The 16,952-nt window shown below is 37.5% G+C and overlaps 1 protein-coding gene and 1 long non-coding RNA gene across 3 annotated transcripts; one reads left to right on the plus strand and one right to left on the minus strand.

Annotated features, from left to right (window-relative positions):
* Positions 1 to 4,834: 4,834 nt before the first annotated feature.
* On the minus strand, positions 4,835 to 6,562 carry LOC309475552. The gene is made up of 3 exons (XR_014197718.1): positions 6,243 to 6,562; positions 5,679 to 5,792; positions 4,835 to 5,517 (listed from the first exon to the last, which is right to left on the minus strand). It is a non-coding gene; the product is annotated as an uncharacterized lncRNA (long non-coding RNA).
* Positions 6,563 to 7,859: 1,297 nt separating this feature from the next.
* On the plus strand, positions 7,860 to 10,250 carry LOC309475529 (uncharacterized protein). 2 transcript variants are annotated; one of them, XM_082138374.1, is made up of 4 exons: positions 7,860 to 8,376; positions 8,847 to 9,049; positions 9,460 to 9,570; positions 9,897 to 10,250. In XM_082138374.1, exons 2-4 carry the CDS (start codon positions 8,854 to 8,856, stop codon positions 10,178 to 10,180), a joined length of 591 nt encoding a protein of 196 aa, XP_081994500.1. In that variant the 5' UTR covers positions 7,860 to 8,376; positions 8,847 to 8,853; the 3' UTR covers positions 10,181 to 10,250. The 2 variants fall into 2 exon arrangements, with proteins under 2 accessions (XP_081994500.1, XP_081994499.1); XM_082138373.1 differs by lacking the exon at positions 7,860 to 8,376 and having other exon boundaries at positions 8,706 to 9,049.
* The last annotated feature ends 6,702 nt before the right edge of the window (positions 10,251 to 16,952 follow it).

A 16,952-nucleotide genomic window follows, 5' to 3' on the forward strand; every position in this document is an offset into this window, starting at 1 on the left:
TCAGAGAACTTACCTCTGAACTGTCAGACTGGGACACATCTCTCCCAGAAGACAAGCTAAGCAGATGGGAAGCCTGGAGAGATTTACTCCAAGACTTAAAACAGCTTCATGTTTGCCGTACGTACACAACAACCTCACTCACTGAAGCAGTGCACACAGAATTGTGTTTTCTCGGATGCATCGACCAAGGCCATAGATAAATATGATAAAAATGTGTAATTATCATTTACATCTGACTAATTTTCAATTTGTTTGTCATAAATCAACATCACAGGAAAATGTTATGGGGTTTCTAATCAAGATATGATTTTTTGTTACAAAACATGGCATGATTTCATACATGTCCACTGCAGAGGACACCAGGACTTGTTTATCAGGCATTCTGGGGGACACAGCAAGTGAATAAGGAAAGAAATTATATATCAATATTCATGTGAAATATTAGATATTATTAAGAAATTGTTACCAATTATTACTCCCATTATTTCACGGTTACAAGAACACATTAACCTGCAAATTAGATACAGTGTATATTGAATGGCACTACCCATTTATATACATATAGCATAGTAAAATGGTCAATCAAATAATTCCATTATATCTTTCATAACATAGTTGAGAATCATCTTTATACAAAGTTTGGTTGAAAAAAGCATGATTGGTAAATGAAAAAAAAAAATCCCATTGTTTTTGCCTATACATGTCATTTCATGTCTCTTTTTTTAAAACATAGCATAGCATTTTTAAGAACATTGCATAACATATGAATAAAATATAATTTTTCAAAAATGTGAACCATTTCAGAAGTGAACCTTACCTGCAGTAAAGATTAAGAGCAGAAAATGGTCCATTACACTCCACAAATATAAAACTAACTACTAATATGAACTCTTGTTACTCTCTGGTTTATAAAGCAGAGTAAGGGCGGGATCATTGCTTGAGTGGGAAAGTCATGGAAATAACCATCCATCCATCAGTCAGGGAAATAACCATCCATCCATCAGTCAAGGAAATAATCATCCATTTCCAATACATCACAGACAGAGCTAAACGAGGCAGGAAAACAGTGCTAAACAATAACAGTATATAATCCTTCTATCTCGTTTAGTTTTTGATTTGATAGTTACCCAGCAGCTGTCTGGCTCATTTTTTAAACTTAAGCAATAAAAATAAAATAATAATAATAAACCTTATTTTATATAGCACCTTTAAAAATTGCATCTCAAATCGCTCTACAAAGATGTACAGAAAAGATACATAAAGATAAATCCCGTATTGTAATACTCTTTGCTTAGTTCATTGTGCATGCACCGAATTATTATTTTGGATTAACGTTAGCCTACTGTTCTCATCAACGACAAAGCATATATTCATGGCGAAGTATAGCTTGCAGTCTTTAAATACAACTTATATGAAAAGCATTAAGATATAGGGGTGTATAATCATTGTAAAACAAATCTTACCTTGATGTTGTCTTGCCGAGATACACAGGTCTCTCCAGGTTGGGTTGTAGACTCATGGCTTCAGAATGACGCCGGTTCAACGAATAACGTGACTGGCCAAATCAATTCAACAAGGTAACAACACAAGCTTTGATTGGATCTCACTCCGGCCAACGCTTGTGATCAGCTAGCAAAATTAAATCTATTTTTGTACTTTAATGTGCAACAGGGGCGATTCTAGGATTTTCATTTTAGGGGGGCTCAGCCCCCAATGAGGGTATGATTTAAAAAAAAAAAAAAAAAGTTAGTTTATGGTCTAATGCTCATTATTAACTAGTTTCATTCATTCATCCAGTAACATGCATATGGCACGGTTTTATAATCACTGAGGTACCGAATGTGAGGTATTTAGGGGGGTTCGGGGGCATGCTTCCCCGAGAAAATTTTAATTTCTCTGATCTACATAAAATTATGTGCATTTTAAGATGTTTTGAAGGCCAAAAAAATTGGATAATAGCTTAAAAACCATGTGCGGGCAGCTGTTTTTTTCTCACCTCATCAGCATCACACTCTTTTTCTCTTTGTTTTTATCTTGCTCTGTCTTTTCCCCTCCTAAAGCTGAGCTTTGACTGATATAGGCTTTTCATTTTTGTCTGTCAGTGAAGAAAGTAAACATAGGGTCAACTGATTTTTCAGACAAAGCTACCAGGAAAGCTAGGTAACTAAGTCCATCTACAATGAAATATAAATTATTTTATTTTTTAAGCTTTTTAGCCTTCATAATCAACAATACGGTTGGTTATTCATCAAGTCACCCCGTGAAAATTTATTTAATTTCAAATAATTTAACTAACCAGCTAATATTCATTAAGAATATAGACAAAACATGTATTAATGTAATTGTCTATTGGCAATATGATTAATCTGTTCTATATTTATTTATATTTATTAAAAATAACATGAATTATCAATTTGCCACTTATAAATCAAGTACTTAAAAGAAAATCACAAATCCCTTTACTCTACTCTTACTCTATGTATCATGATACACTCCTCCTGATTCATTATTACTTAACTATATTTATTAATACAAAACAAAATAACTCCACATGATGTTTCGCTCTCTGGGCCATCTAGTGCTTTCAGACAATGATGTGTCTTTAATCATTTCTGTGCATGGCTGCATAATGTAATGCCGAAATACATAATAATATGTTTTAAATTTAAAAAAGTAAATTAAAATAAATCATGATCGTTTTCTAAAGTATGTTTTCATGGGTGTTAATCGCTTCATTTTTGTTGGAAGAAAAAACAACTATCACACTGTGATAAGGGCTGAAGGTGAACGCAGCGAAACGTATTGGTATTGGATGAGAAACCGAACCATCCTGTGTTGCTCCCAATGCTCCAGTAACATTACATTATGTAAACTGCAATGCATTTATGACAAAGAACTGCACCGATGCAGATGTAATATCATAGCAATCTATCAATAAATGCACTCACGACACACCTTGTACTCTCTGATGTTCGCTCTGCTCGGCGCCCCTGCAGATTGAAAAATGCGCTAAATCCAAGCAGACTCAGATAAGGGGAGGAGCCGAAACTTGACGCAGCTTGCCGCAAGTTTTTTTAAAGGGGACTGAAGCGATCAAAAATGTATTAATCAAATATTTTTTAGGGGGGCTGGGCAGAAGTTTAGGCTGAAGCCCCCCTAAAAAGGGCCTAGTGACGCCCCTGATGTGCAACAATTGGCGTTGGAAACAATCGGTAATCTTTTTGTGAATTATTCATACAGCCAAATTAAGAAAAATGAGCCAGACAGCTGCTGGGTAACTATCAACTACGAGATAGACGGACTCGGCCCACTGCTTATTAAGACAAAAAACATATTGCAACTATGTATTCCGAAGATAAATTATGTAGGGAGACAAAAAAAAAAAAAACATTATAACAAATATATCATTTATATAAATGAAAAAAATGTTTAATTACCATAAATGGTAACACTTTATTTTACGGTGTCCTTGATACAGAGTAATTACTTAGTTAATTACTTAGTAATAAACATTGTAATTACATGTACCAAAATGTAATTAACATGTAACTAAGTTATGGTACAGCCTGTACTTACAGATTGTAATTACACACATGTAATAGGCAGTTACTGTTACACATATGTAACAAGCCGAGTCTGTTACATACATGTTACAAACTTGGTACATTGTAATTATGTAAGAAAGTACTTAGTACCACACATGTACCTTAGTTTGAATTAACTCACTAGTTCACAGCTTAAATACATGCATTAGCTTCCTAATTACATTGCAATTACAGGAAATTACACAGGTATAAGCTACGTAAAATAAAGTGTATCAAGACTGTACTTAAGTGGACTTCATGTGTATCTACATACCTTATCCATATGTACCTTAGTTTGATTTAACTCACTAGTTCACAGCTTAAATACATGCATTAGCTTCCTTATTACATTGCAATTACATAATATTACACAGGTATAAGCAACGTAAAATAAAGTGTATCAAGACTGTACTTAAGTGGACTTCATGTGTATCTACATACCTATTCATATGTACCTTAGTTTGAATTAACTCACTAGTTCACAGCTTAAATACATGCATTAGCTTCCTAATTACATTGCAATTACATAAAATTACAAAGGTATAAGCTACGTAAAATAAAGTGTATCAAGACTGTACTTAAGTGTACTTAATTTGTATTTACATACCTTATCCATATGTACCTTAGTTTGAATTAACTCACTAGTTCAGGGCTTAAATACATGCATTAGCTTCCTAATTACATTGCAATTACATAAAATTACAAAGGTATAAGCTACGTAAAATAAAGTGTATCAAGACTGTACTTAAGTGTACTTAATTTGTATTTACATACCTGATCCATATGTACCTTAGTTTGAATTAACTCACTAGTTCAGGGCTTAAATACATGCATTAGCTTCTTAATTACATTGCAATTACATAATATTACACAGGTATAAGCTACGTAAAATAAAGTGTATCAAGACTGTACTTAAGTGGACTTCATGTGTATCTACATACCTTATCCATATGTACCTTAGTTTGAATTAACTCACTAGTTCACAGCTTAAATACATGCATTAGCTTCTTTATTACATTGCAACTACATAATATTACACAGGTATAAGCTACGTAAAATAAAGTGTATCAAGACTGTACTTAAGTGTACTTAATTTCTATCTTACCTTGTCCATATGTACCTTAGTTTGGGTAAACTCACTAGTTCACAGCATGAATACAAGCAGTAGCTTCCCAACTACATTACAATGACTGAATACTGTATTTTAACTCAATAGTGTAGAGTTGAATTGATGTGGTGTTACCCTTTCCATCCACCTGCCTGCACACAAAAGGTGACATTATCAAAATGACAAGTCAAATTGTAAATTTATTTTCCCCCTTCAAATACAACATATAATTAACTGCTAAAATGTACAATGTTTCACAAACATTAATGAGAATACATATTTTATAAATGAAATTTACACTCTAAAGTGTATTCTTGAAAGTCCACTGAGGTCAGTGGACAAAAGTCAAAACTAATGGACTCACACTCTGTATTTTTGACTTATGTCGTGAATGAGCCTTCCAAAGATGCCTTTCTTGGTTTTCTTTCCTAGCCAATATGTCCATTCAATAAACTTCAAGTGGCTCTTTAGCATTTTCTCAGTACGGTTCCCCCTTAATCTCCACACTTGTCCTTTAATTGTTTGCCAGTATCTCTCAATGTGTTGAGTGTGGCTGCCAGTCTGTGGATCCACAAAGTTATTCTTGTGGTTTACCGGATAGTGATGATATCCTTCTTTAGTGAGGGACTGTACATATGCCCGCCAGGAATCACTGTAGATTGTTGAACCGCTTCTAACATGCCGTTTAATGATTGGGATCAGAGTTGTGCGTGCTCGTGAAGGGACCAGCTTAAGAACAGGTCTTCGGCTACTGTGGTGTACTTCTAACAGACCAAACACCCATCCATGTCTTGCCCAAGTACCACCATACCGTCCACGGTTATACTATAAGAAATACATAATTTCAGTTATGTATACACAAATACACAATACATCTTAAAAGTTTGCACATAAAATCTTAACCAAATGCAGTTCTGCTATGCTAAATTACTAGTAATTACTAATTACTAACTAGATTTGAGCTGATTTTTTTTTTTTTTTTTTACCTTTCTTTTATGAGTGAATTTTGACTCATCAATTACAACGAAACGATGTCTCGATCGCCCTCCAATTTTGAATTGGTGCTTTCTTTTCATCCTTCTCAATGCATTTGTGCACACCTTTTAATTAAAAACCATTGTTAGAAAGCATAAAAAGCAAACTATTACACCAGATTTAGTTTCAAGCATATGAAGAGTTCAGATGCAAAAGCCTCTAAATGCCATCTGAAATTTCCTCCTAGAATGATCATTTTTATGAAGCTTGTATATTTAAGTTCAGTAATTTCACTTAAATGGCAATGAAAATTACCTATTAATTGCCATTTAAGTGAAATTATTGAAACTAAATATACGAGCTTGATAAAAATTATCATTCTAGATGAAAATTTCAGATGGCATTAACAGGTTTTTGCATCTGAACTCTTCATATGTACTCTAAACTTGATTTGTTTACAATTTTTTCAACAATCCCAGGATGCACACCAGAGTTGTATTTAACAAAATGGGAATTTACATTATAACAGAACAGAATCCAAAACTAATCAAATCAAAACTAACACTTAAGCTTACCTTTCTGAGCTTTTTGTTCATTTTTGAGAGTGTTGTTGAACTGGATGCCACTCCATCTTCCATCATGTCAATCTGGCGTAATCTCAATCCTTGAGCAAACCTATAAAACAACAAAGTTAGTATTTACAAAACGTAAAACCTTACCAATGTCAGAAATTAAAGTTTGTGACATTTTCCCAATGAAAATGATCATTAGGGGGATTTGTTTTTACTTACATTATATAATGTATCTGTCCCATCTTTTATATAAAAAAAATTACTTAAAATTGCATCTGTAGTGGCAAATTGTTTAATGCTGCCCAGATGTGGCATACATGCATTTACACAGCAGTTAAACATTTTTATTTTAATTTTATATTTAAATTAACAATAATAAAATGAATGAAAAAGGCCAATGGTACCTTTAAATAACCTAAATTATGAGGCATGTTATATATTTATAGATATTTGTCATGCTTGCAAAAAAAAACAAAAAAAAAAAAACGATTAGATTTTTTTAAAAATGTTCCAACATGAATTTGAGCAAGAAAATCAGTGTTTTTAAGCCTGCACAAATAAATACTACATGTTCATACAGAACAAACTTATATAAGTTAATAAATGTATATTAATGTATATAAGGAAATAAATAATATATATCAGATTCTTTCAGATTGGGGCCTATGGTTGGGGCACACATTCAACTGCAGAACAGGGTTAATGCAAGTAACTCAAGACATGTTTTATTCTATTTGTACATAATAAACTTGGTTTGTGTACTAACACATCAATACATACTAATTAGAGGTTTATGACATGTTAGTTTCCTAGTATAAAATTGTGTTTAAAGAAACACAACAAATAGATTATTTTGTTGATACTAGTATACCTACTGTATATAATTGAATTTGTTAGATAATGCTATTTGTCTTTCCTTCCTGTAATGGGGTGGCTCAGGGAGAAGCCACAGAAACAGCTTGTTGTATAACCAAAAGAATATCCAGTAAAAAACAACAACAACAACAACAAAAAAAACCTGCAAGCATAATCATAAACAAGCCATAAATTCACTGGGACTCTTATTTTGACATGTTTATGCTTTACTACTGTTGCTACAGTTTTACTTCTTTTTATTCTTGTTTTTTTGGGGGTTTTTTTTACCAAATTTTTTTTATGACCATGATCGAGGGACATAAAATATGCCCTTTTACAACCATATAACATATTACAATAATATTAAAAACACAATTCCACAAGCCAGTACAATGTGCAACATCGCAGCATTTTGACTTTGAAATCACATGTATCGACATTTCTCTGTTTTTCCATCAGCAGGAAAAATTAATAACACTTAATATTATAATTAAGAATTTTGCTATAATAATTAAGCTATTTTACCCTCTTTATATGGCCTTAAATCTGGTCAAACAGAGCCACGGAAATCCTATAACATGTCTGATGGCTACTTAACTTCTAAGAAAGCATGTTGTGGAGTTTAATGATATATATATATATATATATATATATATATATATATATATATATATATATATATATATATATAAATATATATATATATATATATATATATATATATATATATAAAATTGTGTGAAATACCTGTAAATAAACATAAACCATTGATGAAGGTCTTTATGAGATCCTGAAAAAATTGATCCAGTCCGGATTGATTTTTTCTTCCTTTGGGTGTGGTTCTGTTTGCGATAGCACACCCTGTTTTTTTTTTTTTTTAAAGAAAGAAAAAGATGAATGGTAGTAAAGTGATCAGTAAATAAAAAATAAATAAATGACTCCTTTTTTCCAAACCACTCACCAGGTATATCCATCTTTTCTGTTGTCTTTCACGAACTTCATTTTTCTTCTGCAGTGTCCACATCTCATTTTTTTGGCCAATAATTTATTTCGCTGCATCCATTTAATAAGCTTTATCTTGTCATTTTGTTTGTGCTGTGGCAATGGTACAGACACCATATTTGAAATCCCGCGCTGCCGCGCCTAGCCGCCAACCTGCGCGTGCGCGGTTTCTGTACGTCAACCGCATTACCACGTGACCCAATAACGTTCTCTATTGTTTAAAAAAAGGAATCGTCTGGAGACGCCTGCAAAACGAGTACGAGTCGAGAAGATACTGTAGGTATGGTATAAGTGTTTTTGTTGCTATATACATATTTAGATAATATATTGATGTGAGATGTATTAAATTATGTATAGGATTGTTGATTGCACCGTCTCATTTGACTGCTTTACTATAAACTTTACAATAGGCAATGTCAGATAACCACTACAGTCTATGGTCAGACTCTCTCTCTCTCTCTCTCTCTCTCTCTCTCTCTATCTTATCTATGTATCCCTCTCTTTCTCTCTTTCTCTCTCTCTCTCTCTCTCTCTCTCTCTCTCTATATAGCCTATATATATATATATATATATATATATATATTGTCTATGTATCTCTATCTATGTATATCTATCTCTTTCTCTCTATCTTGATAGATATACATATACTTACTTTTAATAAAAATAAAGTACATTCACCGATTTTAATATTAAATATCATAGCCAAAAAAGTTTTAATGATGTGGTTTATCACTATTTATTCTGACCCAGGTCCACCATGGCCAGCAAAAGAGGGAAAAAGAAAATGAAAAAAAGTATGGATGAAGAGACTGTAGAGAGCCCCAAAAATGTGACAGAAGATCTACAAGTTGCTGAAGAAGTAGAGAAGCATGGAGAAGACCAGATCATGCTAGATGAAGATAATGTGTCCAGCGAGGAGAGTGTACAGTGTGATGAGATGGTTCTGGCCAGTGGTAAGAGTTTAATCATTGTATTCGGTCTTGATTCTGAGAATGTAAGCATTCCTCAATTGAAATTTTGAAATATAGATATTTGCCTTAGATTTTTAACTGGTACACAGAAACGGGACCACACTTATTAAGCATACTTAATAAGCATACATTGCTTATTTTATTAACATTGATGTTTCAAGTTCATTTTTATTATCAGACAATGTCACTGATTTTAATTTAGTAGATTATTTTAAACATCATGCTTTTTTATCTTATGTTAAAATGGTATTGTTAAATAACATTTGTTTATTTATTTGTTACATTTTGTTTTATCTCTTATTGAAATCTTATTTAGCGCTTTGGTTAAAGTGGAAATCTAAGTGCTTCATAAATATGCCTTAACTCTACATTAAATATTTTGTTGATTGCAGATAAAACCAGCTACCTGAAGTTGCTGAAGAAAAATAAAAGACTGCGGGAAAAAATTAAGAAAATGCATGAGGAAATTGACATTTTGAAGAAAAAAATGAGGGCAAGAACAGGTTGGTGACTATGGCTGGGTGAGGTCTGTTAAGATGTTAGCGGAATGAAATGTAGAACTGCTTTGCGACAACAGGATGGGGCTGATTTTAAAATAAGTCATTTTTGCAAAGATTACCCATTTCTTTTCAAGCTTTAGTTCTTTGTCAGGAGATAGCAGATGCCAAAGCTTAAAATACATCCACAGTAAAAAAAAAAAAAATTACTGGCAGTTGAGGCTTATTTATAGTGTGAACTGAAGGCACTTGAATACAAATGAAAACCAGTTCACACAAAAAGTACATTTTTATAATGTGATGTTTTTTTTTTTTTTTGGGTGGGGGGGCAGGGAAGTCAAAAAAGTACAAATCCCGTGATTCAGATGATTCCAGCTCCACCTCCACCTCCAGCTCCAGCTCAAGCTCCACCTCCAGCTCCACCTTCAAATCCACCTCAAGCTCCTCACTTTCATCCTCTTTGTTCTCCAAAATGAAGAAATCCCGCAAGAAGAGTAAAAAGGAGCACTGTCATCCTCTGGCAATGGCGAGAGGTACTGTTGTGTTTGGCAACCATTTTGCAATTAAGGGCCATAGTGTTACCTTTTTTTTTTCTAACAGGAATAACTACTATTAGGGACACTTATCATTTGAAATGTTTATCCCTTGGCACACCTTCCTAGGCTTGCCAACGTCTTATTATATTTAGTAAATGAATACATAAGACTATTTCAATTACATCATACATCAATAACAAGATACAATGATTAAATACAAATGTGTAAAAGAGTCATGATTGTTATTCTAAGAATGTTTTATAACTATGCAATTTGCTAGAATGTTGTTGGGCTTACCTCACATGTTTCTTGTTTTTCTTCAGAAATAATGGGATAGCCTGCAATAGATTAGCCAGCAGACAGGGCAGTTCACAGTAGAGTGCACATACTGGATAACAGTGTTCTTCAAATCTGACTTTGGTGGGCCTGTAGAGTTTAGCTCCATCCCTAATACATTTTTTTTTTCTTTGTTTTACTATTGATAGAATCCTGCTGTTCTTACCTGCAGTGGTTCCCAAACCCTGTTTTTGTAGCCCCCAACACTGTACATTTCACATGTCCCCATTGAACACACCCAATTCAATACTACATCTCAATTCGCCTTCATATACTACACCCTAAAAGTATACTCCTTTTGTGAGGAAAAAGTACATACATTTGAGTATGTATGAGAGGCATAGTATCCAGCTTTGGGACATAATACTTCATCATCTTTAACAGACAGCTCTGTTGCTTAGTTATGTGCATCCTGTCACCGTTTAAACTGCCCTGTCAATCATCTTATCACAGTTCCACATTCCACAGATCCACAGTCTTTCATGAGGAGAAACTCTCATGTGGATAACAATTAATAAATAGGTTTACGTATATTAAACAACATTGAATAAATATATTTTTTCAATGCATGTAGATAAGAAAGTTGTTTGGCTGGCAGTTTATATGACACAGACTTGATTCTTGTCTGTACTGTGATCATTTGCAATGCTGCCTATGACAATTGGGTGGGAGTAAGCAATGCTATTTAATATATCATTTCAGTTCTATTCTAGTCAGTTTAAAGTAAATTGCTTATAATTCTGTTTTTCTTGTTTTCTTTGCAGCTCGCACAATTGACGATGTGGTACGTCGGTACCACAAAGTTGTGAAGGCCTACAAGAGTCAGGGGAGCAGCCATGAAGCCTCACGTACTGTGGTCTGTTTGTGAGGTAGTCAATGGTCCACGCAGTCAGCTGACTGTCGACCCCCGCCCCCTCCAACTTCCCTTTCAGCAGTGACGGTTGTATTGTATTAAAGGCACTGGAAAAGTCAAAGAACATGCACCTCACAGTGCCTCTGGGCTCCTTGAGGTGCAAGAGGGATCTGTGCAGCAAGTAGATGACAGCATCGTCCACCCTAATGCCTGGTTTGAATGCAAACTGCAGGGGGTCTATCTTCAGGCTCACCAGGGGTCGTAGTTGGTTCAATATCGGCCTCTCCATGATTTTCATCAAGTGAGAAGTTAACACCACAGGTCTGAAGTGGTTAGGCTCCCTCGGTTATGCAATCTTCGGTACGGGAAACATACAGGAAGTTTTCCATAGAACAGGAACTTTCTCCAGACAAAGGCTCCTGTTAATAATGTACAGAACCACCTGACAAAGCTGGTCTGCACAGTCCCTGAGCAGTCTGGAGCCAATACCGTCTGGCCCTGTAGCTTTTTTCACCTTGATTCTCCTTAGTTCTCTTCTTACCTGATCCTTAGTTATACAGAGGCTCGTAGAAGAGGTGAGGGTGGATAATGAGGAGGCAGGCTGATGGAGGGTAGGTGAGGCATATATAGTTCTCCCGACTTCACAGTGGAATGGAGAGGTGTAGACATATGAGGGTGGCACAGATGATGCCATGGGTGCTATAAAGGAGGATGAAGTTGGCAGGGAGAAATGACATGGCAGAGATACAGACTGTTCTAAGTTCTGATGAGCTGTTGATGGCGAGAATCTGTCATGGTCAATAAACAGTGGATTCAAATGCAAGTAAAACTCAGTTTATTGAAATATAGTTGAAGTAATGAGAGTTCAAAAGCAAGAGTCCAGGAACAATCGCCCTTGGTAGCACAGGGATGCTGATGGACAACCCAGTCAGACGCGATGGTAAAGGATGATGGAATATAGATGCGTTGACTGCCAGGACTCGGGGACCTGAAGAACAGAACCTCTGTGGAAGCAGGCAGAGTGCAGAGAACAGGAATATTGGATACAGATGCAAACACAGTAGAAACGAGGACAGGCAGGAGACAAACACAGGAACATCCAACAACGATCTGACAAAGACAAGACAAACCTGTGAGTATAAATAGGCTGCAGCTGGCGCCGCTGATCAGCGGTACTGATCAGCGACCACGCCCACCTACACACACACAACAACACATAGCGAGAAAGAGTCAGTGAATTCATGAACCGTGACAGTGAACCGTGACGACTACGTCCATCGGGAGGCCATGTAAGCGAAAGACGTGATCTACGACAGTCACCGCTGTCTCCTTGGCAGAGGGTAATTTGGGCAAGGGAATGAAAAGAGCCACCTTTGAGAACCGGTCCACTACGGTCAAAACGACCGTCTTGCCTTGAGAGGGTGGGAGGGCGGTGATAAAATCTAGCACTATGTGGGACCAGGGTCTCGAAGGGACAGACAGCGGTTGGAGTAACCCATCTGGGGGTCGATTAGACGTCTTACCAGTGGCACAAACCGAGCAAGCCAAGACAAAACTGCGAATGTCACAAGCCATTAATGGCCACCAGATTCGTTGCTTTACCAAAAGACTGGTGTGGTTTACTCCTGGATGACAAGCCATGTTGGAACAATGACCCCATCGAATAACGTCGGACCATAACTCCTCCGGCACAAACAATTGACTCGGTGGACAACCGGGCGGAGGCGTTACCCCTTCTAAGGCCGTCTTGACCTTCGATTCAACCTCCCATGTGAGTGTGGAGATAACTAGTGTCTCAGGTAAAATGTACTCGGGAGTAGACGGGCGTTCGGATTGATCAAAAATACGAGATAATGAATCGAGTTTGATGTTTTTGGAACCCAGGCGGTACAAGAGGGAAAAATCAAAACGGCCGTAAAAAAGTGCCCACCGAGCTTGCCTGGAGTTGAGTCTTTTGGCAGATCTAATATATTCCAGGTTCTTGTGATCGGTCCAAACGATAAAAGGTACCCCCGACCCTTCTAACCAATGATGCCACTCTTTCAACACTAACTTGACTGCTAACAACTCCCTGTTTCCAATGTCATAGTTATGTTCAGCAGGTGATAGACAGTGGGACAAAAACGTGCAAGGGTGCATCTTGTCGTCTGTGGAAGAGCGTTGGGAGAGAACTGCACCTACCCCCACCTCTGACGCAACGACCTCCACCACGAACTGACGTGACGGATCAGGGGCGATCAAGATGGGGGCCGAAACAAAGCGGCTCTTTAGTTTGGCGAATACAGCTTCAGCTGTATCGGACCACCTGAACGTCGTTCTGGGGGAGGTCAAGGCAGTCAGAGGAGCGGCTAGTTGGCTGAAGTTGCGAATGAATAGCCGATAGAAATTGGCAAACCCCAGAAACCTCTGTAGGGCCTTACGGGAATCTGGAGTTTCCAATCTATCACAGCCTTAACCTTGTCAGGATCCATATGTACTCCCGCATTTCTCCGCCTTGACAAAAAGCCCATTCTCTAACAACCTCTGAAGCACTCGTCTGACGTGCTGAACGTGTTCCTGGAGAGAAGAAGAAAAAAACAAAATGTCATCCAGGTAGACATATATGAACTGGTCTAGCATATCTCTCAGCACGTCATTGACGAGTGCCTGGAAAACCGCTGGGAAGTTGGACAGCCCGAATGGCATAACCAAATATTCAAAATGGCCCCTGGGGGTGTTAAACGCAGTTTCCCATTCATCCCCCTTTCCAGAGGTGGAAAGAGTACTGAAAATTTGTACTCAAGTACAAGTACCGTTACATTGCTGAAATAATACTCAATTACAAGTAAAAGTACTGGTGTCAAAAAAGTACTTAAGTAAAAGTACAAATTACTCTTCTCAAAAACTACTCAGAGTACTAGTTACTTTTTAGCTGGCGATAGTTAATGTATTACCAATAAATATTCAACCAAATCATAGATTTATGTAGAAAATAGCTACTTTTAACACATTTTTACCTTATTGTCGAAGGACATTAATTAGTGGTCATGATACTGGAATTTCTATGACACCTTGAAATATGTCAATATTCAGTAGGCCTAGCCTATAATTTTTAATACCATCAGGAAAACTACCACATACTAAATATTTTAATATCTACATTTTGTCCATCCATTTTGTCAAGGCAATCATTATTTTCAAGCATCGAAAAGCACAACACTAATTGTAACAGTAATCTATTCAATGGAAAAGTTTAATTCAAGTCTTCTGAAGAGACACGTCCACTTTATACGGTGAGATTTTAATTTAGGCTTTTGTTTACATATTTAAACATTGATCTATAACCATTACAATAATCTAACTTAAATATTTACTCACTCAGTGTATTTGTCTTTACAATAGGGTAACGTTAACTGTTGCAATAGCTCACACACAGCACAAGGAAGCTGGATTTCAAACTGAATTTAATTTGCAAAAAAGACTAGATTTTTCATAACTTTTGACAACGTTTAATTCAAGAGCATGGAGAGATTGGAGCTGGACGTCATTTGAGTCTGCAGTGAGAACCACTTGGAGAGATTAGCGATTGCACATGATATGACACAGTCCGAGAGCGCGCACACAATATCCGAGTCCAGTTCATTCGTATATTTGAGAGCTCGCGTCCAGTTTTCTGCGATTACATGAATGTGCCCTCGCGTTATAATATTGCACTCGTGACATTTGACATTAAAATATGCCATAGAAACTTGCAGGTATTAATAAAAATTATGCGTAATGGGCCTACCTGCAATCCCGCACTGAGAGGAGGCGGGTGTGTCAAACTCGCTGTCGTTGAGATGAGAGAATGAGAACGCGCAGCTGGTATCGTATCAGTGTAGGCCTATACTGCAGAAAATGAGTATTGACAGATGTTTCGGTATTGATATGTATCAAAAAACAGTATAGATATTTTGACAATACTTCTATGTAGTTTGCTGTTTCTCCAAACTTTCAGTCCAGCCATTAATCACTCTGAGCTCCTCGTCTCCTTCACCTATGATCATCTCTTCAAAACCTGCTGCGACTGCGGCGGCTTTAATTCAGTCCAAATATCAGGGGTTTTATTGGTCCGTTTACGATCGAATATTTTTATTGGCTACCGAAATGCCGGTCAAAGATTTGAATATCAATTCAAATTGTACTCAGTAACGAAATGTGATTTTACAAGTAGCGAAGTAGATTACTTAGCTTAATATGTACTTGAGTACAAGTAAAATTACAGATTTAAAAATATACTCAAAAAAGTACAAGTACCCAAAAAAAACGACTTAATTACAGTAACGTGAGTAGTTGTAATTCGTTACTTCCACCTCTGCCCCTTTCTGATCCGAACCAAATGATAGGCATTACGTAAGTCCAGTTTTGTGAAGATAGAGGCTCCCTGCAACCGCTTGAAGGCTGAAGACATCAACGGCAAAGGATAAGTATTCTTCACCGTGATGTTGTTCAACCCTCGGTAATCAATACACAGTTGCAGAGAGCCATCCTTCTTCCCCACAAAAAAGAACCCCGCCCCCACTGGAGAAGAAGAAGGACGGATGAACCCAGAGGCTAGAGAATCAGAAATGTATTTCTCCATGGCCTCCCTTTCTGGAACAGAAAGCGAATAAAGCTTGCCCTTAGGCGGAGACTTACCTGGGAGTAAATCTATAGCACAGTCATAGGGACGATGCGGAGGAAGAGAAGCAGCACAAGACTTACTGAACACTTCCTTCAGGTCGAGGTACTCTGCGGGCACGTTTGACAAATTCCCAGACTCCTTCTGCAAAACAGAACCAGACACAGACGAACAAGCAGACACTAGACAAGACACATAACATTGAGTGGTCCAAGATGAGACGGAATTGTGGCCCCAGTCAACCCTTGGACTATGATGTACCAGCCAGGGGTGACCGAGGACAATGGGAACCAGGGGAGAGTCCAGAAGAAGAAATGAGAGCTGTCCAGTGTGATTGCCTGATGTTATAAGTGTATGGAGGTCGGTGGTGAGAGTTATGTCGGGGAGATTTTGACCGTTAAGTGCGTTGACAGAAATCTTGTTCTTGAGTGACGTGATGGGTATCTGGAGTTTGCGGGCCAAGGCCAAGTCCATAAAATTACCTTCAGCCCCCGAGTCCTGTAGTGCTTGGCAATGATGGGACCGGGTTGCCCATAGCAGTCTTACCAGGAGGAGAGTTGAAGATGAGGTCTTATCCATGGAGATCCCGCCCGACAGTACCCTCATACTTACTGCCGGGCCCGGTCTTTTTTACGGGACAGGTGTTCAGGAAATGTCCAGCTCCGATGCAGTAGAGGCATAGTCCTTTAGATCTCCGTCTCTCTCTCTCTCCTCCCGGGTAAGCCGAGCTCTACCCACCTGCATGGGTTTGTGATCTAAGACGGAGCTGACCGTATCGCTGCCACTGGTTGGAAGGCTTTCGAAACTCCTGGGGACCAAGGTCGTGCTTGCTCCAGGTGATGAAGGCGAGAATCCACACGTAGCGCCAGCTCAATCAAACCATCTTGGCTTCTGGGAAGGTCCAAAGTAAATATCTCCCTCTGGATACGGTCAGCCAACCCTTGCAGGAACATGTCCCACTGCGCGTCCTCATTCCAGTGGCACTCGGCCGCAAGGGTGTGGAACTTGATCGAGTAATCAGACA

This window comes from Leuciscus leuciscus, assembly GCF_965113295.1.
Source record: "Leuciscus leuciscus genome assembly, chromosome: 15".
NCBI lineage: Eukaryota > Metazoa > Chordata > Actinopteri > Cypriniformes > Leuciscidae > Leuciscus > Leuciscus leuciscus.